Source organism: Molothrus aeneus, chromosome 17 (genome assembly GCF_037042795.1).
Source record: "Molothrus aeneus isolate 106 chromosome 17, BPBGC_Maene_1.0, whole genome shotgun sequence".
Taxonomy (NCBI): domain Eukaryota; kingdom Metazoa; phylum Chordata; class Aves; order Passeriformes; family Icteridae; genus Molothrus; species Molothrus aeneus.
The window spans coordinates 6,028,620-6,054,783 of record NC_089662.1 but is presented as its reverse complement, the minus strand read 5'-3'; the positions used below and the strand labels follow the sequence as shown (position 1 = coordinate 6,054,783).

At 47.7% G+C, this 26,164-nt stretch overlaps 2 protein-coding genes across 2 annotated transcripts; one reads left to right on the top strand and one right to left on the bottom strand.

Moving 5' to 3' along the window:
* Window positions 1-1,764: 1,764 nt before the first annotated feature.
* MANBAL (mannosidase beta like) lies at window positions 1,765-10,105 on the bottom strand. Its single transcript, XM_066561723.1, has 4 exons — window positions 10,025-10,105; window positions 8,499-8,547; window positions 6,624-6,818; window positions 1,765-4,189 (listed from the first exon to the last, which is right to left on the bottom strand). Exons 3-4 carry the CDS (start codon window positions 6,771-6,773, stop codon window positions 4,082-4,084), a joined length of 258 nt encoding a protein of 85 aa, XP_066417820.1. The 5' UTR covers window positions 6,774-6,818; window positions 8,499-8,547; window positions 10,025-10,105; the 3' UTR covers window positions 1,765-4,081.
* Window positions 10,106-16,521: 6,416 nt separating this feature from the next.
* Window positions 16,522-25,218, top strand: GHRH (growth hormone releasing hormone). Its single transcript, XM_066561610.1, has 7 exons — window positions 16,522-16,629; window positions 20,186-20,285; window positions 21,130-21,261; window positions 21,932-22,036; window positions 22,993-23,130; window positions 23,428-23,524; window positions 24,338-25,218. The coding sequence occupies exons 2-6, from the start codon at window positions 20,206-20,208 to the stop codon at window positions 23,489-23,491; spliced, it is 519 nt and encodes a 172-aa protein (XP_066417707.1). The 5' UTR covers window positions 16,522-16,629; window positions 20,186-20,205; the 3' UTR covers window positions 23,492-23,524; window positions 24,338-25,218.
* Window positions 25,219-26,164: the final 946 nt, after the last annotated feature.

The window sequence follows — 26,164 nt, the reverse complement described above, 5'->3', positions numbered from 1 at the left end:
CTCAAAAGGCACAAAGTGCCAGAGAAGAGCTGGACCTTGGACCTGCAGTGACTGTCAGCTGGAGGAGGAGTGCAAACACTGATTACAGCCCACATCTGTGGCCAGGGAGAAAGGGAATGCTTCCCAAACAAATCATCCCCCATGGCTGCATGAGGAAGAGGAGGGTCAGATCCCTTCTCAGTGCCAAGGCCAGCAATCAGGCTAATCATCAAACACACAGCAATGCCAGCACTCTTCATTCATCATCCCATTTTCTCAATGCAGTCAGTCTCTGATGCCTCATGAGATTAATGAACAAACAACTAAATCAATACAGTCATCTCAATCCCTTCAGGCCACAGGCTGTGAACAACACAACTTCTGCCTGAAAGAAGTATCAATGTGGAAGAGATGCTCCCAGGAGGGAAGTCCAGCACCCAAAAATTAACACACACACACAGAGGGGAAAGGTTGAGCAGTGCCCTGGCAGATAGAGAGCAGGTCCTCCCTTCCTACAGCTTCCTTATGGTCTCCTCCAGCATTGCCAGATAGCCTGACCCTCCCTAAAGCCAGGCACTGAAGGAGTGTTTTCATTCTTTGTGACAGGCTGGGAAATAATCTGAGTTTATTGACTCGACAAGGGGGCTGCTCTGCAAACATCAGTGTCTGAGGGCCTGGGGCTGCTCTCCAGCCCTGGCAGCAGGGAACCTCAGCAGAATCCCTCTGCTGAGAGAGGAGTGTGTATGAGAATGAAAGTAAATTAGGTCTGAACAAGATTAACAGGGATTTAATTGAACTATGTGAACTGGAACTCCAGTCACGAGCTACTTATTAGTCTGTCTCAAGGGATTGTGCTGCTGGCTCTGGGGGAGCACAAGGATGCATTGTGAGCCTGGGACAGCTCCAGGGGACAGCCATGGCCACAGCTCTGGAGAGGAGCATGGCCAGAGAGGCAGAGCTGCTTCAATGTGATCAGAAACAGGGGAAAGAGCTCTCAGCCACGTTTCTTCAGAGCTGGGGCATGTCCTGCTGAGGGACAGGAACCCTGTGACACACACCAGCAGAGGAAATCCTCAGCCAGCTCCTGGCTGTGGGTGGCACAGCAAGGTGTGGCTGCAGAGGTGCTGCCTACTGGCAGGTACCTGGAGACAGACCTTTGAAAACCTCCCCTTCAATAAAATTGACTTAATGAGGTCTTCAGCTCCCTTTGGGATGTTAATTACAAAACAGCCTGGAGAAAAGTGCTTGGGAATTAAAGGAGTCGCCACACTAGTCCTTCTCTGCTTTGGTTTTCTGGTGAGAGAACCAACACACACTTGCCAGAGCTTGGCTGCCACATTGGTCTCACTGCAGCCAAGAAGAGCCACCAGACAGCCCCATGCTCCAGCCATGCAAACCTGAGCTCCTGAGAATCCCTTTTACCAGCCTACTGAATCCCCACCTAATCCCCTGCTTGCATTGGTAACAATCAATGCCTTTACTGGGGATACCTTCATGGGGGCAAATTGATTTAGTCACTGGCTGGTTTTCTACCTCCTTCCAGGAAGGTGAAGCAGTGTTAGGAAACAGTTTGCTACTTCCAAGTCAAACATAGATACAGATGCACACATGCCTGACAGTATTAACTAACCAATTTCTCACAGATTAAAGGATCTGAAAGGATTTCCCTTAATGGATCATTTTAATGAATAGGTTATTTATGTCCCTGTGTTCCTATAGTCTGGGAGTTCTGGCAGCTTTCACAGTGAAATGTGAGGGAACAGACAGCACAACTTTAAACACAGATTTCTTTTATAACAAAGATTCTGATGGCATTTATTACACATTTCAGGATAAACTAAAATACATGGGTTATTGGTAATCTCTACATACTCTAAGTTCAGCAAACAAGAGCATTCAAATAGGTATAAAGGTGTCAGGAACAGAGTGGGGAATTTCTCTTCATCCCTCTTCCCCCCAACAAAACCAAACCCCAACATCCATGATTTCTACTGAGCAATGAGTGAGCAGCCTGCAAACAGCTGGGTGTGGACATTGATGTAGCAGCTGCTGTTTCAGTAACAGCCACACAGTGCCCACTGCTAACTGGCTCTGAGCTGCAGAAGTGACTCTGTATTTTGGATAACGTGTCCTGTGATTCCATTAAAGCATTAACTCCCTGCTTTAGGTAACCTGCAGAAAGCTGGGATTTACATAAAACCATTCTCATGTATTAAAATGGAAAGAGTGATCTGCAGTTCCTACTCAGGACTTTTCTTTGCCCTGCAGATCAGAGACAGAGCACAGGTCCATCATGGAAACTCATGGCACAACACTGTTCTTTGTTATCTGCGTGGGAACTTTTTGTAATATTTCTTTGTACTGAGAACTTAAAGCAACTTTAGAGTGCTTGTGTCTCCTATGCTTTGTTCTGTCCTCCTAGTACTGCCTTCATGTAGCTCAAAAAAAAAATTAATTTAAAAAGCAGAATTTAAAGCAGAACTCCAAGCTGGATTTTAAGAAGTGCAACTTGGTGCCAGCATTCTGGCAAAGAGCATCAGAGAGCCTGGATTAGGGAAGTCAGAGCCACACTGGTTCTGGGATCCATCTGTCACCCCCAAAAACAGCAAGAGTGAGCAGAGGACGTGGCTGCTCTCAGCACTGATGGTTTCTATGAATGTGCTGCTCACCTGCTGTTACAAACACACACCTGGGCTCACCAGGCATTTGTGACTCGAGGATGGGAGTCTGTGTATGCAAAGAGGATCACAGACTTGCAGCCCTGCCAGGGAGAACCCTTCCTTCAAAGCTGCTCTGAACCCTGGGTGCGCCTCAGAGAGCAGGTTCTCCTCCCATTGACTCACTCCTGATCAAACAAACCAAGATGTGAGCTGGCATCAGGAAGCCTGAGCTGCTCTGCAGAGACTCCGTGGCTACGTCACCACCTATCTCCTTCCAGTCCTGTCTAGCCATATTTAAATCCAACCCTGGATTGTCCCTGGGCCTGGAGAGCCAGAGCCTGAAGGAACACAGTGTCTGTGTCTCCTGCCATGCAGCCATGGTACACAGCTGGCCTGCCACCCCTTGGATCTTAAAATACCTCATCTCCTCAGGCTGAGAAGGTGTTCACCCTCAGGAGGAATTCAGCCAGAGGAGATGGAGCAGACTGTGGCAGGGAAGGCTGGGAGGGGATTTGCAAGTGCAATGATGCCCAGCTGTGCTGAAAGAGAGCCATGGTCAGGGCTCAGCCAGCTGGCAGGAGGGTTTATCCCTTTTTATGGCACAGAGAGGCAGAGCAGGCTGATGCACCACCAGAGCACCAGGCTCCCACCTCAGCAGCTCCTCTCCAGCACCTGGTCTTCCCAAGTCTCCAAGAACAACTCCCCTAGCACAGGCATTAAATTCTGCACCTTCCAGAGTCCAATTGTTTCCTGATTCCTGTAGTCATTGCAATCCCCAGCACAGCCTCAGTTCCCTGAAATGTACCTGCTTTCAAAGGTGGGAATGGAAAGGAAGAGTGCATGGGTGGGGAAACAGCGACGCTGGGGAAATGAAAGCTTTCATCTCCAGCAGTCTGGAATCTGGTGAGTTATTACCTAAAGAATTAAAGAATATGACAAAGGCATTATGATTAAGCCATAAAATGCAGCTATGTATTTCAGACTAGATGACAACAGAGATGAATACAAAGCTGTGTAGTGTGGCATTCTTGATCCATTTGATCCCTCTGCCTTCAAAAAGCACAACACAAACCGGTATCCAAAGCAGCAAACTCATGCTCCACTTTCCACAGGGACTTCACTACAAATCCCAGCCAGCAGGGAGGAGCCAGGCCAACAGCCCTCCCTGCCCACCAGAACTGGAAGAAGTCACTTTAATGGTGACTGACACATTGATCAAGTCAAATGAAGTCCTGGATATGTGAAGTTCTCTTTGCTTGTAAGAAATCTATGGCAGAACCCCAACCCTTCCACTCTTCTAAGATTCTTCTCCCTTGCCCTTGAAAAGTAAAAGATGGCAATGCCAGAAAACCATTAAGAGAGTTAGTTGCCTTTGATGTTGTCTCTGAGGAAGCACAATTATAGGTGGTTGTTTGGTCTTGGCAGGCTCATCAGTCACACCTCTATCGTTTCTTTTTGGTTTCCTTCTTAGGTTTCTTGCTTATCTGTGGAGCAGTTGCCTTTGGCTTCTTCACTGGCTCTGAATTCTTAGGCTCAAAACTGTCCGAGTCCTACAAGAATCAATTAAGAAACAGTCAGTAACTATTTTTTTACCATTTGCTAACAGGTTGCATTGGGGATTCAAGTATAAACCAGAGGAAACAAGGGCTGAGTATCTCTGTTGGAACACACTGATGTCAAACTGAGGCCACATTTAATGAGACTCAAGCAGCAGCATCTCTGCTCCTTCTGCATGTGCTTTTTGATGAGTGTGAGTTTCTGCACAGAAACAGCTTGTTACCAGAGATGCCATTAAAACCTTAAATAGCTAAAACAGGCTTTGGAGAAGAAAAACTTTGAAGGCAAGAAGAAAATCAACACTAAATGAAAACTATTTGAATTAGGAAAAGATAACATATAATCACCAGGATACATGGAAACAGGCATCAGGCATTTCTGCCAAACATTAATCACTATCGTGTGCAAGACAAAAAAATATTCCCCAAAGCAGCAGTAAGAATATAAAGTTGAGAGCCTCTAAAATCTGAGGAGGGAATTGCAGGCAAAGCTTTCTTCACCTGGACTAACAAAATACTGAGATGTGATGCTTGTTTTCTTCAGAGAAGATGAGAGATAATATTGCAGCCATGGGAAATAAAACCTAGTTATCTTGTGAAAACACAAGGGAACAGTGCCAGTCTCCTCTGAGAAAGCACACACATCCAGACTGCCTCCTTTCATTAAATGCATTTGAGTATAAATATTGCTTTAGCATCTTGGGCTCTCTCAGCCTGAGTGTGCCAACTGGAAAAGGACACACAAAAAATGGCTGAGCAAGACGTGCGAGTTCCAAGCTTCCCAGCCAGAACTCCAGATAATGGAGGAGGAGGCAGCATCTGACAGTGTCCTTTTAATCAAAGAGCTTGGTTCAAAGTCTCTCAAGTTCCTGGGCTATTACAGCTCACATCCGTGTGGCTTTCCAAGGAAGGAGACTTGGATGGCTTTCCAAAGCTGTGATCAGTGCACAGGGAGCTGGTTGTTACTCAGGGATGCAGAAAGCTGCTGCCACAATGTGAACACTGCTGCCTTCTAATGTCCAAACTTCAAAGTTTGAGGCTCCAAGGCAGCAAAGTTCCCCAATATCCTACCTAGACTCAAACATCATTCTCAGGATCTGGAGGGGCAGCCTGGGGTGTTTATGGTCTTGTTTACAGGTCATATGGACAGCACATCAAGAGAACGGTTTATATATGGAGAAAATAAACATTAGACTATGCAAACATCAAGGCATACTACAGATGTAAGCAGTAAAAGGTCCTTGAGCCTTATTTTAACTGGTGGCTGGACTCCAGTTTCCCACTCCAGACCAAAGCTCTCACTCTTTCCAACTTTCAAAAATGGGGTTACTTGGTATTTCTCAAAAATTTACTGGGGAAATGATGGGCTCTGACAGACAGGTGCTGGTGGCTGCAGAGTAACAGTGCAAAGGTTGGTCTTGAAGGTCTTTTCCAACCTGAATGATTGTAAGATTCTAAGACTTGCAATGCCACTGCATGGTGTCCAACAACTGCCTGTTCCTGTGGCAGGACAAGCAGGAGGGAGCATGACCCATGGCAGGACAGCATCACATCACACCAGCAGTTAAAGGTGGAAAAATTGGATCATGAACTTGCCCTTCCCCCAAGAGGTTGATAATTTCCAGTCTTCCTCTGCACAGGAGGGGGCAAACATGGAAATAAAAAGTCTGAAAACAAAACTCCCCAAGCTGAGTTGTTACTGAAAATATACCATGAACATCTGTATCAAAGCACCAAACCTGCATCCTGATCACCTTGCAGCCCTGAAATACCTGTCCCCAGCACCAAAGACATTTTTCTCTTTAATGAGAAAAGCCAGGAAGATGCAGGACATCCCTCAGTCTAGAGGAACAGCTCACCTCAACTTCAGCTTCACCTCAACGTTTCCCTTTCAACTTCTCCAGTGCCAACTACACCAAAGGACCCTTGGGCAGTGGATGGGATGTCAGTCCAGAAAACTGCTTTCCTCACCTTTAGGAGATACTAGAAATCTCACCTGCACCTTGCTTCCAGAAATCACACACAAACTCAAGCCCAGAGTCCCTTCCTGAAGGCAGGTCCTGCCAGGGGATGTCCTGCCTGGCAATAAATGAAGGAAAACAGCAGCAGGATGACAACAATATGGGTTGGGACAAAGCCTTCTCTTGCAGCCAGGAACTGCACATGCATTTAGCACCTTGTCAGTGCTTCAGGTTGCTTTTTTCACTGAGATCCTGGCTCAGATATTTATTCCTGACTTTCCTATCTGGTGGTAAATCACAAGATAGAAGCTGGTGGAGGGAAAGCCAGAGGGAAGGAAGGAGACTGAACAATGAAACTGTCACCAATCCCAGGGGCAGCTGTGTCTCCATTAGCCACTCAACATTCCCTCCCATCCTGTTTTCCCTGACTCTGCCCATTTATATCAATATTAAAGAGCACTACTCACTGCCTTGTGGGACTTGGACACAGGCAGGATGATGGCAAGCACACAGATCAGCTGGAAAATGGCTCCAAAGAAGAGTCCATAGCGTAGCACATTCTCCATGAACGTGGGCTCAGGGATCTCAGGTGGGGAGAAATCCAACTCTGCAGCCATTGTCAGTGCACCCTTCTCCTCTACTGCTCTGAGGAAAACTGGTCACTGCAAGGGGGAAAATACAGAGCAATTTTTTGCATCATCTTTTCTGGCATTTGCTTTCTGTTATCCAAAAATGACAGACTCCCTCATGGAGTTTGGAAGATACTCTTGATCTACTGGAGCAATAACAAAAAGGAAAATGAAAGCTGTGTTCAATTTGGGTGTTTGTCACCTGCCTACAAAAACAGCACTCAACTCCTGGTATTAGGCCATTTGTGGATGAGGAGCAGACAAAATACAACCCATGTTCATAAAACAATAAGGGAAAAGCTTAATAAGCAAGAATAAATTTCTTCCTGAAGTTGATCACACATGCAAGGTGATTACTACTTATTTTTACTTATATTGTCTCTGTGGTCACAGCCTTGTTGTTTTAGATGCTGTACAAACCCAGCAACTTGAACCACACAGAAGCAGAGCTGTTGAAGGCAGAGGAACAAGTTATGTGTACAAATTTAAGTGTGGCTTTAGTGGCTGGTTACACTAAGCCCCATACAACTTAAAACAGTCTCCCAGGTAGTTTGTGGCAGAGTTAAATATTGATCTCCTGGGTCCCAGGCTTCTCAGCCATGAGACCATCCTTCCTTCCTCCCTTTATCTTCTGCTAATGGAGTTGTCAATTTGTCCTATGAATGAGTAATGGCTTTTTACAACGAGGGAGAACTCTCCTGCCAGAACTGCTAGAGTAAGCCTCAGGAAGTCCCCAAAGGGAAATCCAATTAGTCTGAGATGCCATCACACTCAGCTGTGATTAGTGCCCCACTCGGTTTTCCTGGCCTGGATGATCCCAGTGTGCATTCCCTGCATCAGCACTGCTCACTGAGAACCACAGTTCTCTGTACCACTAAAATTTGGGTGTGACTGAGTTTGTGTGCTGAGTTTACCCCTAGGAATTATCTCCAAAGCAGGAGATATCTCTGCATTTCTCAGGCTGGGAGGAGATTGTTACAATCTACAATCTAGATGTGACCCAGTCCAGAAGGATGGTAAATGTGGCAAATTCCAGCAAAGTAATAGTTGATAAATTTGAGAATCAACTCAATCCTCAAGAGGCAACTATCACCTGGTAACACACTAAAGGGAGAGGTATATAAATTAAAAAAATAATTATTTTGTTTTCATTCAGCTGAAACAGAGAATGTTATTTTGAATTTTAGGACAGGAGAACATTTCCAACTTCACAGACTGCCAGCCACTGGAATAGAGAGACTGTGGAATCCCTGCTGCTGGTGATTCAGAAGAGCAGATCAGATAAGCACTGCCCTGGGATGGGTGTGGGTATATACAATTCTGCCTTTGAACCAGGAGATAAGAACAGGTGACCTCTCGAGGTCCTGTCCAGGTCTGTACTTCAGTGAAGGAAAATGTTTTAAATTTTGATTCAATTCCAGTCAGCAAGGGCTGTGTGGGACCTGTACACGAAGTCAGGACACACTGACCCAGGGCTCAGCCAATGGCTCCTCAATGCCTGAACACAGCCTGCATGCACGTGGCTCATCCCAACTGCTTTTGCCTTTTAAATCATCTCTCCCAGCCCACTAAGGCAGCAGTTCCTAAACAAGACACAGAATCACCTTTGAGTTGCATTTATCTCATCTGGGTATCTTTTGAAAACATTATTCTTGCCTGACACTGGCCCCAGTCCTCAAACACAGCAGGAAGGGAAATTCCTTCATTCCTCACCTGGAGTCTTCTCAGGACAAACTTCTGCTGATAACCCCAATTCACACACCTGAAACACAACACACAGAGATAAACAGGAAAAGGAAACACAAACAATGAAAGCAAAAAATCCTCTGTCATCTTCTACAACTCTCCCCTCCTTTCCCCTCTTCTAGCTCACCTCCCCTGAGGGCACCAGTAAGTTAGTTCCCCTGTTAGTTCTCTAACAAATCCTGGAGCCATGACCGGCACTAAGAGCTCTCCTGGCAGCAGCTGCCACCACCATTTGAGGCAATACCCCATGAAACAGGGTCAGAAAACACCTGGCATTGTGCTCCAGCTAATTACAGCAGTGTCCTTGCTTGCTCAGGGAACCCATGCTCTGATCATTGATTTTCCTGCCATCACTGGAGCCCAACTCTGAGCAAAGCTCCAGTTTTAAAAAACTCCAGTGGTTCACACAGTGCCCAAAGCCTCTGCCTTTCACCTAAACCAACAGGTCTCTGGATGGTGGAGCCTTCCTCCCTGTTCCCAAGAAGTTCAGTTTCGCCACTTATTCCTCAGATAACATCTCTTCTTCTCCACAGGTTGTCAGCTGCCTTTCTCCTCAGACCACCTCTCCATGGCCACACTTAAAGCAGCTCTTCTTAAATTGCTTTTGAAGATGAATACTCCTCTGTCAGACCCTGAGAGGGAGCTGTCCTTGCCCCTCCAGTTTATTCACAAGGTTTGATACCCAGTGAATGAGCTGGAGGAGTGGGCAGATCCCAGAGCCAGCCAGGGCTCCTCGGGGCTGCAGCTCCTGCTGTGCTCAGTGACAGCATCACAGAGGATGTGGCTGTTCCCCACGGCTCAGGAACAGCCCCTGTGATAAATAACCAACATATCCCCACAGCCCCCGTGATAAATAACCAACATATCCCCAGGACCAGCAGGAGAGACTCCAGAGTGCACCAGCCAGCAGAGACTCCAGCCTTTCTTCTTGCTGCACTGTGTTTCCCAGCTGGTGTCCTCACCTGGCACTACATAAATAACTGGCAGAGGGCAAAGCCACGGGAACGGCTCAAGTAATATGTATTAACTTCTTCTTGGGGTGGAAACAAATAAATAAATAAACAATTCTGACAATTAAAAGAATTGTCCCAATTTTTGCCTCCTCCGTCAAAGGACAGGGCAAAAAAAAGCTCAAGCTGGAATTTTCAAAAGGCTCAGCAGGTGTCGGGATGGAGCCTGGGCAATTTTTACCGGGTGCTCCTGCCCGCGCCGCTGGATCCATGGCCGAGGAGCCCAGCCTGGGACAAGGGGTCGGGGGCTGGCCCAGCTGGGCAGCCCCAGGGAGGGGACACCGCTGTCGCCATCCCTGTATCCCTGCATCCCTCCGTCCCTGCATCCCTCCGTCCCTGCCGGGCCAGCCCCGCGGTGCCGCCCGGCCCCGCCAGGACCAGCGAGCCCCCCCGGCCCTGCACTCGCTCCCGGGGAGATGCTGAAGCCACCGCCGCCCCTGGCCAGTGTCCCGTGCCCGCAGAGCCCCGCACGGCCCCGCTCACCGCCCGCTCCGCTGCGCTCCCGGGCCCCGCCGCCCCGGAACGGCTTCCCGGCCGCTGGAAGCGCTTCCGGCACGGCCCGGCCACCGCCCGCCCCGGCCCCGCCCCGGCACCGACCGTGACAACCATCCCTGGCAACTGTCTCTGGCCACCGACCGTGACAACCATCCCTGGCAACTGCCTGTGGCCACCGACCGTGACAACCATCCCTGGCAACTGCCTGTGGCCACCGACCGTGACAACCATCCCTGGCAACTGTCTCTGGCCACCGACCGTGACAACCATCCCGGCAACAGCCCAAGCAACCATCCCGGCAACCATCCCATCAACCATCCCGGCAACCATCCCGGCAACCATCCCGGCAACCGTCCGGCAACCGACCGTGACAAACATTCTGGTAGCCATCCTGTCAACCGCCCTAGCAACCATCCCGTCAGCCTTTCCAGCAACCGTCCCATCAACCGCCCCTGGCAACCATCCCTAGCAACCACCTTAGCAACTGCCCCTAGCAACCATGCCAGCAACTGCTCTGGCAACCTTCCTTGGCAACCATCCCAGCAACTATCCATAGCAACTGCCCTGGCAACCGTCCTGGCAACTGCCCCTGGCAACCATCCCTAGCAACTGCCTTGGCAAACACCCCTGATGACCATCCCAGCAACAATCCCGGCAACTGCCCCTGGCAACCGTGCCTAGCAACTATCCCAGCAATCATCCCTAGCAATGGCTCCCAGCAGCCATCTGTAGCAACAGCCCCTAGCAACAGCCCCTAGCAACCATCCCATCAACAGCCCCTAGCAACCATCCCATCAACAGCCCCTAGCAACCCGCCCACAGCCGCCCTGTGCAAGCACCCACACCCCCTGTGCACTGTGTTCCCAGGGCAGCCTCAGGGTGATCCAGGGCCTGGGGCAGCAGGGGCAGTGGGGGCCTGGGGGCTGCCCTGCCGTGTCCCTCAAACCCCCTGAGGCCAATCAGCCCCATGGTGCGTGGGCCCAGCCCAGCTGTGGGAGCCTGTGGGTCCCTGGTGGGTCACAGAATCCCTGAATCAGTGAGGTTGGAAAAGACCTCTGAGATCATCCAGTCCAACCTATGACCCAACACCACCTTGTCAGCCAGACCAGGACACTGAGTGCCACGTCCAATCTTTCCTTAAACACCTCCAGGGACAGTGACTCCACCACCTCCCTGGGCAGCCCATTCCATGTCTAATCACCCTTTTGTCACAGACATCTTTTATGAAAAATCCTTTCCTTAGGATTTTTTCTCCTGAGAGGCTGAGAGGCCTCAGGAACAAGATGTAAGCAATGGTTATCTGCTGCTGTGGAATGCAACAGGTGCATCTGGGATTGGCCCATGTTGGTTGTTTCTAATTAATGGCCAAACACAGTCAGCTGGCTTGGATTCTCTGAGAGTCAGAAGCTTTTGTTATCATTCCATTCTTTTTCTTGCTTGCTAGCCTTCTGATGAAATCCTTTCTTCTATTCTTTTAGTATAGTTTTAATATAATATATATATAATAAAATAATAAATCAAGCCTTCTGAAACCTGGAGTCAGATCCTCGTCTCTTCCCTCTCCCCGGGACCCCTGTGAACACCACCACACCCTTTCTGTGAAGAAATTCCTCCTGATGTCCAACCTAAACCTCCCCTGGTGCAGCTTGAGGCTGTGTCCTCTCATCCTGTTGGATGCCCATGGCAGAAGCACCCCAGGCCTTTACACCTCAGGCCTAATGTACTCACCCCCTAAATCCCTGTGAGGGTTTTAATCCCACCATCAATTCTGTGGCCTTCCAGTCCTGGTGGGTTTCTCTTTATCCACAAGGTTTTCACCTGTTCCCTTGACATACTCTGGCAGCAACAATTAAGATGTGCTTTTGTCTTTGCTCTTGACAGGGATTTTATTTTTAATGTTCTGTCCAGTTTCCAGCTCTGAACTGGAGGATGGCTCCATAAGATGAGCTACAAAGGGGGAAATGCCTTGGGCTCTGTTTTGCTCTGTTTGTGGTATTTAAGGAATCTGATTTGTTTTGCCCTTTTCCTATCCCTAAACTATCAGAAGTGCCAGGTTGGTTTTTCTGCAGAGCTTTATTACCAGAGAGCCTAAATACTTTGGGGAAAACCGAATCAGTTACTTATCTACTGAGGAAGTAAGGTATGGTATTTGTAATAAAAGGATTTTCTAGGCTGTTACCAAGCATTTGAATTAAGTGGATATTAATGATAACAATTTCAAAGATTTTTAGCAATTGGATTAGATAATCCTTCATGTTTTTTAGTGCAGAAGACATTACAGACAACTGGAGAACACTGCTGAGTGAATGGCAGAAGCCAGAGACATTTATACACAGAAAGTTCCTGGCATAATAATCCTAAGAGAAAATTCCTCTTAAATGGAGCTTCTCCTGCCCCTGGTGAGTGACTAAGGGATAATGCCAGAGCTCAGGAAAGCAGTAAATTCTGCCCTTTCACCTTCTTACCTCCCAAACTTTAAATGTTTAGGATGAAAAAAAAAATCGCTGAGAAGGAAGAAATAATTATTGAAAATGTCAGGAGGGATCTTATCAGAATGGATTAACAGACAGATTAAATTCTTCCCAGTATTACCAGTACACTGAATGTGCTGGTGCTGCTGTCCACACACCTTCTCACACGCTTCAGTCCTCTCAGATGGGGTTTGCAGGCAAAGGGGAAAAGACCTTTGTTACTGTATATTTTAATCTTTTTCTTTTCTCCCCAACAGAAATGGCACAACTCACTCCAAGCAGAATTAGGCAGGTGAAATGTTCAGGTTTTAGGCAGCTCCTGCCCCTTCTCTCCCCCTCTATTTCACCCCAAACCCTCCAGGCCAGGAGTGCCCCAGGCTGGGAGCCACAAGCAGGTGGTGCCATCCGCCCTCTGTGGCTCCCCACCTTGCACAGCACCACACTGACCCACTCCTTGCACCTGACTGGAAATGACAAAAAGAAAGCTATTTATTCTAAAAAAAGAGAAGATTTCCCCAAAGCTTACTGGATGTAAGTGGGTTTCAAAGCCAAAATTGATTAAACAAGTGCACATGACAATTTTGTCAGCACTCTGTTCTAAACTGGGACAATGCTCAGGCAAGAAGTCTTTCTTCAAATCCAAATAATCTTTGGCTTCTTTTAGTCCTTTTTACATTTCTTTCTTGTGGTATTTCCTGCTTGTCTTTGCAGTGAGGCCTCTTTATTATCACTCACTGTATGTGTGACCCTTGTTCTCCAGGATCTCATCATCCTCAGGTTGCACATTTGTATTCAGCCAGGAAAAAAATTACTCACAACTGCTCTCATTTCTCATCCTTTACTGGAAAAAAAAACAACAAAACCTTCCTCATTCCCTCTCCATAAACCACATTTTGCCTTCTTTATGCCAGTACCATCTCACTCTTATTCAGTTTTTTATCAGAGGCTTTTCAAAGGATTGAAGCTGCCTCTCCCTGTTCACTGATCCTGGCTGTAATGTGCTGTGTAACCTTCTAGCCAAGGCTCCTTTCCAAACTGAAATGAGAGTGCTAAGACCAAAAATGAGCTCCCTAATTACTGACATTCACTGCTGGCATCTCAGCTCTGTCTGCCACGGCTGGAGGAGGAAGAAGATGATATTTAGAGAGCCAGAAATTTGGGAATCAGTAACTCTCAAGCCTCCAGCTGAGTGTAACGTGCTGATGCCTGGCTGAAACTCCTGGCAGTTCACTTGGGTGATGCTGAAATGCTCCAGAGCTCTGCTAGGAAATAAACAGAGGCAGACAGGTATCTACAGGCTCTATAAATGGATCCCACCTGCAGAGCCCATCGTGCCTCCTGACAGATGCACATCTCACAGGCTGCTGCCACTTGCTCTGTTGTACAGGCTCAGGGACAGCTCATGTCTGAAGATTAAGCAGGATTTTCAAGCAGGCTTTTAACACCACAAGACAGTCCTTCCAACAGCCCTTCTTGCACATTTTGAATTTCTGATTTATTTTGTCTGTTTTTAATCTGATCCCTTGCTTCAGACTCATTCTCAGAGTGCAAACAGTGCTTTCACCCAGAGTGTCTCCTTCCTTGAGATTATTTTGATAAATGTTTGTATTGGGCTTCCTACCAATTTAAATTCCTCCAGGAAAAATTCTCCTCAGGAGCTCTATTGATGTTCAAAGGGTTGAGTCTGGAGGATCTGAAGATCCAAGTCTCAACACTTTATCCTTCCAAGAAGAAGAAACCGAGTCTTGTATAATTTTCTAATGGCAAGTCTCACCACACCCGCTGGGTTGGAGTTTTGTTTTTTTTGTTTCTTCCTTAGAAGGAACTGGTATCACAGGCTAAATCTTGTCTTTCTCACCTCATTTTAATTTGCTTGCCTTCCACAGAAATTACAGGATTTTTACAAAGAACTTAGAAATGAAAGTTACTGTGAACACAGCAGTAATGAACACTGCAATTAAATGATTATGAATTTATTATAATGTGTCTGAGTTCTGCCACTTGGGATAAGACACTTAAACCAAAATGGGTTCCATCCCACCTCTATGGTGGCAAACCCAGGAAAAAACCCATAATTTTTAGTCTTAGGCAGTTCTGTTTTATTCTCTATTAGGGCATTTGCCACAAGTCAGTCACCACCCCACCTCTCACAGATATTTCTGCATAAGCCAGAGGGAGAGCCTGTGGAGCCTGGTGGAGAAGCTCCAAAAAGGACCTTTCTGGGTCCAGGGAAGACAGGAAGGTTTTGATTGGAGCTGAGACAGGAAATCCCAGGATAGAAACACTGCTCTGTTTATGCTGTTGCAGAACTCCTAAGCTGGATGCACCCAACAGAGCCTCGAGGGTTTTTAGAAATTTCTGCTGCCTCCTTCAATTAACCCAAAGCCATTGTTTTGGGTCTTGCTAGGTCCAGCTGTGCATGGCAGGAACCCAACCTGGGCAGCACAAGGAAAGCCCTGGGATGATGGAGCTTTACAGAGCCCTCTGTGGAAGCAGCTCACTTGAGATATGAGCACAGACCCCAGCTCTCCTAACCCAGGCTGGGTAGCAGGCAGCTATAAACAAGTCAGTTATAGAATGATTATCCTTGATCTACTGATTCTCCCTATCAGAGAAATACTGCCTGGTGTCATATCAGCTCTGTGTAAGGGGCAAGGGGCCAGCTGGATGGAGAATCAGCTCAAGACCAGGCTAGAAGATAATACCTTGAAATAGCACTGGCTCTTGGCTGGTTTAACAGCTTGATCTGATTCATCTGTTCAGCCAGTGCAGCACCAAGACAGTGGAAGAAAAATAAGTCATGCTGAAAAATTAGTGCAACTGGCCTCACACATGAGAGAACAAAAACAGATTGAAAAAAGCCAACAAAAATCCCTTTCCAGTTTGCAGGGACTGCATGCAGCTGTGTGCACCAGGACCAGGACTCTGGAAAACCTGCTCTGTGCTAGCCAGGAATCCCCATCTCCAGGGGATGACAGATGATACAGCTGCCTGATTTGCAGGAAGCAATGAGAGGCAGTAACAGGGTTAGACCATCACTGGATGGTTCTGACCCCCTGCATACACAGGCACCCACGTGCACCCCAGCTGCACCAGGCTCCCTGCAATCCCTCTCTGCCTCCAGCAGCTGGGATGCCACTGCGGTGCCAGGTGAAGGCATTTGGCAGCAGGCAGACATGAGTCATCTCACCTGCTGAAACTTCTTCCCAACATGGAGTCCTGCAAGCCCTCAGACAGGACAGTCTGCATCCCCATCAATTCCGGGCATTGTGAAGTCAATATGGAAAACCTGGCAGGTGGAGCTGATGCTGTCGCCTCATTTTGAGCTCCTCTGAACTGTCCTGGTCTTCTTGGCTTGAAGGCTCTGTGCTGGTTTTAATGGGGCTTTCATGAACCTTGTTTCAGGAATGAGCACAGCTGCTGGTGGTGCAGCACCCCAGGGAACACCCCTGCCTTTTTCCAGAGCACATCAATGGAGCAGGGCTCTCCAGCTGCTCTGTGGGCTTGGTGTGAAGCTGTGAGGTTTGTGAGGGACTGAACTGCCCCCCTGGTGCAGGTGTGAGTAACAAAGGAGAAGGAGAAAAAGGCTGAGAATCAAAGAAAAATAAAATAGCAATAAAAGATCAACCCTCCTGTTCATGCAGTGTGAGAAAGTACTAATGGTTAACTCACTCTCATTGTGGAGCAGAGGGAAAAAATGGAATTGCAGAGGAAAAACGAAGTTTACCTGGCAAAGTAAATTTGTCATTCACTCTGCCAGATTACTGCTGTTATTCGCTCTTCACTCTTGGAGGGATAAAGAGAAATCGTGCAAATGACCCTGGGCTGCGGGCACAGCCCCCTCCGCACACACACACACAAAGAGGATGCAAACACAGCCTTTGAAATTCAGGAGGATAATTGATGCTGTGACGGTGGAAGCCCACGGGACTCCTGAGGGAGCTCAGGTATAAAAGGCAGAGATGAAGCTCCCTGGCAGCCAGAGGACACCGGGGAGCTCCGGGAGTGCCCGCCCTGCCCGGCACAACCCTGCGGGCTCCCGGGGAGAACTCGGATCTGCACCAGGGGAAGGAGCACCTGGGCAGGAGCTGGTCCAAGAAGAGCTTGTTTTCTCCAGGAACGGTAAGTGGGAGACTCTCTCTCTGCATTTAACAGGATAATGTCTAGTTGGAAGTTGAGGACAATTAAATTCCACTGAAATGCAATCAAAACTGGCATCAGGAATGAGCTTTGCCCGGTGCCTTTGTACCATATCAAGATTTATACCAACGTGTTTTTGTACCAAGTTATAGAATGAAACAACAATTGAGCTACATCATAAATGCAAACCAATGGAATTATACTATAGATGAGCTTTATAAAACATGTTTAGATGAGCTTTATAAAACATGCTAGATGATTACCAGCTGTAGCACAGTTCTTCTCTTTTGCTATGTTGATGTGAGTTTCTTTTTCCCTGGCAAATGAGCGGTGTTTCACTCACCCAGCAATGAAACTGTGTTTGAGCCAAACCAAAGTGTGAGGAGGAACACAACTCTGTGCCACAGGTAATGCAAAGCCAGCCTGGGCACAGGGAGGCACTTGAAAGGATTTCTGCTTTTCTAATGCAGCATTTCAGGCTATGAAAGTTTCAGCTTTATAAAACAGCAGGCATGGCAAAAGCTTCATTTCATCTACACAGAGGTGTTTTGAAGACTGCTCAGGTTGAGGTTTCAGAATTGGCCAGAGGCAGTTCCCCAGCCCTCCAACATCACTGTCACAATGCTGCTGTTCCCACGGCACAGGATGGAACAAAGCTATTACACTTCATCTGCTGGAATGGTGCTAAAAGCTCTTCATCTTAAGGGGGATTTATTTATTAATCATTTTTTCACATGCTGCCAGAATGGAAAGGGAAGGTGTCCCTCACCTCAGGAGAATTTCAAAGGTGACAATGTTTTGCAGAGCTGTCAAGCTGCCTGCACACAAGGTGACACTTCCATTTCCCAGCTTCTCTTCTGAAATAGCAGACACATCTGGGAAGGGATGTAGAACTTTCATTTCTGATTTATTCCTGAGGGAAAAAGGGAGACAGACGTACCCCAAAATCTGGAAGCAGGCTGTAGCTAAGGGAGAGAAGACAAAGCAGGATAGGGGAAGAAGAACAAAGCCAGAAACAAAGAAAAAATAATTTCAAAGAAACTAATAGTAGAGAAATTAAAAAAAAAATCTCAAATATTCAAAAAGCAATTCTAGAGAAAAATCCAACATTTAAAGAGAAGCCAGAGACAGAAAGAAAGTGATAATCAGGGCTGTGTCCTAGGAAGGGGAAGCAGACAACATTGGGCATTTACATGGGCACTTAACTTCTGAGCTCACATAGAAGCTTCTCTAATACTGATTAAATCTCCTGGTTGGCACTTTCTATAGATGCTGGTCTGCTGGTACCCACTGATAGATGCCTTAGATAATTTCCTCTATCTAGAAAGATCTGACTTGGGATTTTCTTGAAGATATTTAGGGAAGAGGCACAGAAGCAGCATGTCTTTCCAAATTCAAATGAAAAAGTCAAAAAAGAAAGGGAAGCAGGGGATTTGTTCTAAAAGCAGAAGTCCTGTACATCTATCAAAGTCCCTCTAAGCATTCCTTGGCTCTTTGGGGGGCCAAAGTGATTGTGCAGGAGGAGGAGATGCCCCCCATGAGCACAAGGAGCTTTGCAGGAGCTACTGTGCTATTCCCAGGGGAAAGGCTGGGGAAGCTGCTGGTCCCATCTGGGAGCACAAGTAACTGCAAACAGAGCCTGGGTGAGAATGACTTTGTGATAAAAAACCCCATTTCTTGGAGGGACACCTCTCCATGTCTGTCTGTGCACTTCGGGCACTGCCAGTAATTCTGTTATTAACTCGCCTGGTGTCAGCATCAGACCCACCCGCACGAGCTCAGGTCCTGAATCAGCCTCCCCCTCTCTGTGCTGCCCTGTTCTGTCCAAGCAGAAAGGAGAGCTCACTGATGGTGTTTGCCAGCAGAGAGCCTCCCTCCCTCCTCCCCCCACGGGTAAAACCCACTCCTTGAAAGTTCACTTGAGCAACCAGAAGTCCAAGCAAACCCTTTCCATCTGGAAGCTGCTCCTTTTACAGGAAGTCTCGTTATACATTTGGAAGAGGGTTTTTTCCCCTCCTCTTAGGGAGATCAAACACCTTTCTGCTCTTTTCTTGTGTATAATAAGATAGGGAACAGGGAAACTTGGTATTTTAAAGGTTCCTATCCACATTCTTAAAGAACCTTCTTTGAGCAAAAGATCAGTCGCTTTCAATGGAAGCTGGGGAAGAGAGGCATTCACTGAAATACCTTCCTCCTGTTGCTGGCTTCCAGGGACAAAAGCTCGGCATTCAGCTCGGTATCCAGCCCCCGAGGGTGGGTGACCCCGGGCCACTCTGGCCTGAGTCATCCTCAGCCCTTCAGCCAAGCCCAGCACACAAAAACTCCACCCACGGCTGAGCCCAGCTCACTGCTCCAAAGCTGGAGCTGCTCTCCACAGCAGCATCTCAGCCCTTCCAAAGGGACATATTTCCATTTTCCAGTCCTGTCCCCTCTCCACAGCAGCATCTCAGCCCTTCCAAAGGGACATATTTCCATGTTCCAGTCCAGTCCCCTCTCCACTGAAGGAACAGGCTGTGTTTTGTTTGGCAAACCAAGCCCAGCACTTGCCTTTGGCAAACCAAGCCCAGCACTTGCCTTTGATAAATGGCTTTGCCAGGGGTACCAGTCAGTATTAACCCTCTGCCCAGGAGTTTTATTTGGATTTCCCTGTTTTTGCCCAGTCTCTGGGCAGCCAGTGAGGCAGCCCAGGCACAGACCTGTGCCCTGCAGGTACAGCCATGAGGGCAGGGCAGGGGTGCTCCCAGGTCTGGCTGCAGAAGGTTCTGTGCAGGTTCCTTTCACATCCCTGCCAGCTGCTGGCCTCATCCAGGTGCTTTCACAGCCCTGCAGGGGTTCCTGGGGCTCACAGCAGCCCAAGAGAGAACTCCAGGTCAGTGAGGGGCTCCCACAGCAGCAAACCCTGACAGAGCAGGCACCAGCTCCAGGGCATCACACCCAGCCCCTGCCCCCAGGAGCTGCCCTCCATGGGGGCACCGTGCCACACCAAGACATCTCTGCCTTGGGAAGCACCACAGCCTCAGAGGAACGTTTCCAGTCCCTTTGTGCTGAGAAATGAGTAGAGAGACTTGTGGAATTTGCAGACAACCCCAACGTGGGAAGAGATGAGAATCTTGACTCCATGTTTCAGAAGGCTGATTTATTATTTTGTGATATATACTATAGTAAAAGAAAATTCTATACTAAAACTGTACCAAAAGAATAGAAGAAAGGATTTCATCAGAAGGCTAGAAAGGAAAGAAAGGAACAGAATGGAATGATAATAAAATCTTGTGACTGACCAGAAAGTCTGAGACAGCTGGACTGTGATTGGCCATTAATTAGAAACAACCACATGAGCCCAATCCCAGATGCACCTGTTGCATTCCACAGCAGCAGATAACCATTGGTTACATTTTGTTTCTGAGGCCTCTCAGCTTCTCAGGAGAAAAGATCCTAATGAAAGGATTTTTCATAAAACATGTTAGTGACAGGGACTGAGAACACCAAGGTGGAGCTTGGCCTCCCCTCAGTGCCCTGACTCAGCTGCTCTGCATTTTAGGTGACTCCAAGGGGTGCAAGATGCTGGACAAGGCCACCCTACTCCTGTTCCTGCATTTAGTCACCTGCTCCATCTCCTCCCCTCTCTACCCAGCTCTCAGGTAAGTGCTGAGTGCTTTATCCACACTCTCACCCTGCCTCATCTCTGACCTTGTGCAGAATAAGCAGGTGCCAAACTAAGGTTGCCAGCACTTCTGAAAGCCAGATGAGCTCTAAATGTGTTTCTAGGCCTATTTCTCTGTCCTGTCTGAATTTTTTGGGTACAGTGCTGGGGTGGTTTCCAAAGCAGGGGTGATTTCCAAAGATTTCCAAAGCAGGCAGGCACCTGATGGAATATTTCAGCCCAAACAGTTGGGTTTAGAATTGAATGCTGGGTTCTGTAAAGGGAAATCTGGCAATCTCCAGAGCAGGCAGCACCTCCAGCCCAAACACTGATAAAAACTTGTGGCTGCAGGGCACTTGCACTGAAGTCAGAACTGCAGATATTCTAGAACAGGAAATCTACAGATACCTATTAATATTTTAAGTATTTTCTTGTTGGGTCTTACAAGTTGCAACACTGATTTGTACCTCTACAACTCAACAGAAACCCAAAATTGAGCGTTGGCTTCTCTGACGTGGATTTGCAATGTCCCATAGAAGATGCTTTAGCCTTGTGCCAAAGGCATGGCACAATGACACCAGGAACAGCAGTGGGATTCTGCTGGGAGCTCAGGGAGGGGGGTGTGTATTTGAGGCAGCTCTACAAACCATCCTCCCACTGCTGGGAGAGCTTCAGGGCAGTTTCTAGCTGGGGAGAGTGACAGACACTACTTGTGTCACCGCTAAGATGGGATGACAAATGGAGAAGGAACAAGCAGGAGAGTAGGGAATGATGGTTAAGAAGACTGAGCCCCAGCTGGCACCTGAGCACATCTCACAGTGTGCCTGGGGTTTCTCTTGCAGGTTCAGCCCAGGGCCGGTTGCTGGCAAGGCCATGAGCCTCCAGCTGCAGCACAGCAGCTCCCTGCAGAGCCACAGCCCCCTGGCAGAGGAGCAGGAGGAGGAGGGATTGTTCACAGACCCCGCTGAGAAAAGGTTTGTGCCTCACCTGCCAGCCCTGCTGCTGCAGAGAGTGCTGGTTACAGCCCAGGAGCAGCTCAGTTGGTCCCAAACCATCACCCATGTCCGGAGCCATGTCCTGCTGTCCCCACCAAGCAAGGACACACTGACAGGGGCAGGCTCACAGGCCCAGGGCTCCTGCAGGGAACAGATTCCCAGAGCTCAGTGGACAATTCTATCTCCAGGGATGCTAGAGCCTCTCCTTTCCCTCTGCCTGGAGACAGAGGATCATTATTTCTGTCTGAAGCACTGGGGACTCATCCCTAGAACTGTGGCACCAGCCCAGTGGTTTGTGCTTCCCTTACCTGTGGATTTTCTGGAGCCTGGGTCTAACCACAGGCTAGAGATGTGCTGGAGGCTCTGTCACCCTGTCCCAGACACAGCTCTCCCAGGAGGTGATGGTGATGGTGCTGGTGCTGCTGCAGAGCACAGGGACAGCCCAGCCCCAGATATTTCCCTTTGCCTGCTGCCTCCATGTCAGGACTGAGCTCCCTCAAATCCTTTTACCCTCCAACACTAATGCAGTCCAACACTACCAGGTGTTTGCTGTGGTGACCTGCCCTGGAATGAGCCCTGTACACGTGGGCTGTTCAGTTTTTTCTCCCTGACAGCTCAGAGATCACCCTGTGCTTCCTTCCCTCCCCAGGATGCAGCGCCACGCTGACGCCATATTCACTGACAACTACAGGAAATTCCTGGGGCAGATTTCGGCCCGAAAGTTCCTCCAGACCATCATTGGCAAGAGGCTTGGGTAAGCCCCAGCACCCTGCTGCCCTGGGGCTGGGTTTTGCCTGTTACCCTGGGCAGAAGTGGCTGTCTTTCACTGCAGCAGAAGCAATCTCTCCTGCTGCTCCACATCCCAAAGGGCATCCTGCATCCCTACAGTCTTGGATACCCCTAATCACAGTTATCATTAAGCAGCCTAATTAATGCTTTCCTCCAAGGCTGTAAGCATCAGATCAGCTGAGAGTTCTGCTGCAATACCAACAAGCAATAATATTTGTGGATAATATTTGCAATGATCCTTCACTGGTAGGGAACCTGTAGAATTTGCAGGCAACCCCAGCATGGGAAGAGATGAGAATGTTGACTCCATGTTTCAGAAGGCTGATTTATTATTTTATGATATATATTACATTAAAAGAAAATGATATATTAAAACTATACTAAAATAATAAGGGATTTAATCAGAAGGCTAGAAAGGAAGGAATGATAATAAAATCTTGTGACTGAGCAGAGTCTGAGACAGCTGACTGTGATTGGCCATTAATTAAAAACAACCACCTGAGACCAATCCCAGATGCACCTGTTGCATTCCACAGCAGCAGATAATCATTGTTTACATTTCATTTCTGAGGCCTCTCAGCTTCTCAGGAGAAAAATCCTAATGAAAGGATTTTTCACAAAATATGTCTGTGACAGGAACCATTATCCTGGCCTGGTTTGAACACAGAAAACAGCCTCTCCATTACCCTTGGCTACTTAGATCACTGACTGACACTGAACAAGAACAACTGGTCAGATGCAAGCCAGCCCAATCCATCTTCTAACAAAGCAGCAAATACAGTGACCAGTTCCTTGCTGAAATTAAGCAGAGTGTCCTTAGGCTCAGTCCCAGCAGGCTCCCTTTCTGTGCTGAGCCGAACTTGGAGTGAGGGACAAAAAAGCATCTCAGAAACAAAGAGGTTTCTCATCTTCACCCAACAGAAGCAGCGAGAGCAGCGCAGGGGAAGGGCTGCAGGAATTCCTGAGCAGGCGCCAGTCCGACAGCATCCTGATGGACAGCCAGTACCAGCAGCAGATGGTGCTGAGGGACTTCCTGGGAGCCATCCTGCAGAGCCACAGGTGGGTGGCAATCAGGTCCTCCTCTGCTCACTGCAGGAACACACCCAGCTCCTTATTGCTGCCTGCCTCCCAGGGGTGAACCTACTGAATTAAGGGTCATTTCAGGAACAGTCAGGGAAAGAACGAGGCTGAGCTCACAAGCAGGGTGCTGATAAGAACAGCCTGTCCTGAACAGCCTGCACCACACAGCAGCACATCACTCTGCTGTCTTCTCAGCCTTGTAATGCAGTCAAATAGTAGCAGAAAAGAGAATTTCTCTCTTGATGCCAATGATGCCATCCCTGTCTTCCTTGACAGGCCTCAGGACATTGACAGCAGTGGGCTAGAAGGCTTTCCCAGCACCCTGGCCAAGCTCATGTAAATATTTCTCCCTTTTCCACCTCCCCACGCTCTGGTGAGTACCATTCCCTGCTCAATCCTGTGCATAACTCACTGCTGCTGCACTGCTCAAGGTTTGAAGGCTCTCCTTCAGCAATGCCAGCTCCCACTGCTGCCCATGAAAAAGATGCTTGCTGCAATTTAAGGGGGGAAAAACTCCCAATCAGTATTGCCAAGTACCTAAAGCCCTGCTAGATTGAACAGACAGAACACAAGTGCTGAAGAAGCTGCATGTGGATGTCTGGGAACAGGCTTGCAGCAGCCTTGCAAAGCCATCTGAGATGGAGTGCCTGAGGGTCTAGCCCAGGCTCAAGGCAGACAAAATCTTTCTCCAGCAGCAGAACCTGTCTCTAGGTCCCTGGGACATGTCAGGTTTTCCCTGTACTGGACAGCAGAGAAAGTTTTACTGTTTTCTGTATCCCTCACTCATGAAAACAGTCAGCTGGAACTTGAATTATGCTCTAAGTCTTGCCATTCCTGGGGGAATGAGTGCCAGCACACCATCCATCCTCGGGAATCCCTTCATTTGATCTGCTGTCCCACAGAAATGAAGCCTGTCCAATCCTGCCAGCACAATACAAAGGGGTGTGGAGAGATCAGTGTGCACACTGAACAAAAGAGGGGCTGGGGAAGAGAGGGAAGATCAGAACTCTACATAAATCACACAGCTATGAGAGCATAATATTCCAGCATCTCCCTTGCCAAGCCTGACTTGGTTACCTTTCCACAGAAAAGGTCAGTCAGGAAAAGCCTCCAAAGGATGAAAAAATTTCTGTGTGTGCTTATGAAGTTTTCTGGTAATTCTCTTTTCCCTCCTCTTTCTGTCTAGAATAATTCAGAGCTCATGGACCAAACTGTACAGTGAGCCCTTCGTGGCAGTGAAGACACTCCCAGATGTGAGCGGCTGGAAACTGATGCATACACTCCTCAGATCTGATCAAAGGAATGCAGTGCTGAAGCACTACCTAATTTACTCCAGTCTTTACAATTTAACTCCCCTCTTGAAATACTGCTCTGTACTAAATCAGGAAAAAACCCCACCTCTGTGGTTTACCCTCAGGCTGCTTTACACAGAGACTAAAACAAGAGAAACACTTGTAATCCTGGGGACACTCTGTCTGCTAATTAAGGTTTCAAATCACAAAGTGTGGCAAAATTTCTGCCAAGTCATCTTTCTGTTTGAGGGCCTGATTAATAAATATGAGGCCACCAAAAGGGCACCTTTAGGCAACTTAGTAAATTGATTACAGCGTTCTCTAAATTGATGCTGATGGCACAGCCACACACAGCAAGGATCAGGGTGAGGTGAGGGATGAATTCACACATCTCCCATTCATTGGAAGCACTGCCCAGGGCTGCTGCTGCCTGCCTGACACAGAATGAACTCTAAAATGCTCAGCTATGGTTCCTGCTCAGCCTTGAGGAGTTCAAGCTGAAGTTACAGCTCTGCCAGAGCTAAAGGAGATCCCTGTGCATCAGATTGGGCTGTCACTGTTTCAACTCAACCTCCTGTTGCAGCTGTGAATGTTTTACAGGGAGTAAGTTATAAGCCCAGTGATCTCATACAGCTCCTTGCTCCTTCTCACCCCAATCCCCCTGTTGTTTGTGTAATAATTATGTCTTCAGAAATGTAAATATCACCAGGATGGGGTCTGGTCTCCCATCAGAGCAGGAAATAAGAGTTGTTCTAAATAAACCTGTCCAACAGCAGGTCAAGATGGCTCTTTTGTTGAGACCTTAGTTTCTTGAGGAAGATGCTCCTCAGAGACAACTGTCAGGTGCACCAAGGATGACTCAAAACTGGGCTAACAAAGGCACCAGCTCCAGAACCAATAACACCACAAGGATGGAACCACAATGATATATATAATATACATACACATCACATGTTGTGATATATATCACAATACAAATGTGTGTTAAGGCCTAGGAAGCCTTCCCTCCTTGCACTCCAACAATTCCACGTTAGTTTGCAGTAGTTACCATCTCATTTTTCCTCAGGTGCCATGTTTTAGGATAGGAGGCTCCAGTGTGCATAGAAATGATTTCATCCTTGCACCAACTCCCTCCCTGTTAAAGCCTGTTCAGGTTTTACAATTCCAGCTCTAGGGAGGTGTTACAAACCACCCAGCAGGATGGGGAACACTGAGAGGATGTTGAGGGAGAGCAGTGAAGCTGTGACAGCAGCAGGAGCACTAAAGGATAAGTGCTGCCCTTCCATGGGCAGGCAGCTGCCAGAGCCATCCTCCTGCTCCACAGAGCAGAAATACACAAAAGAATTACCTGAGTAGCCTAGTCCAAAATGGATTTCTAAACATATCCTGTAACAACACACTCAAAGCCATGAGGACTTACTCCCTCCAAGGAAAGGAATTTCAAAAAATGAAGATTCCTAAAGCAGTAAGCAGACATAGTAGCAAGATGAATTTAAACTCTGTTAAGTGGCATAAAAGGCATATGCAAACATTGGATTGGATACTGCCAATAAAATCAAAACCCTTTCAAAAACATTTCAGAAAGTGTTTGGGTGATTAAGTCTGTGATTAAATGGATGGGTGAGTGTAGCTATTTGGAATAAAAGAGATTCCTTTGGAGGTTCAGTTTGCTTCAAAATGAGGAAACAAATGCTCAACCTCTGTGAGATTAAATATAAAAA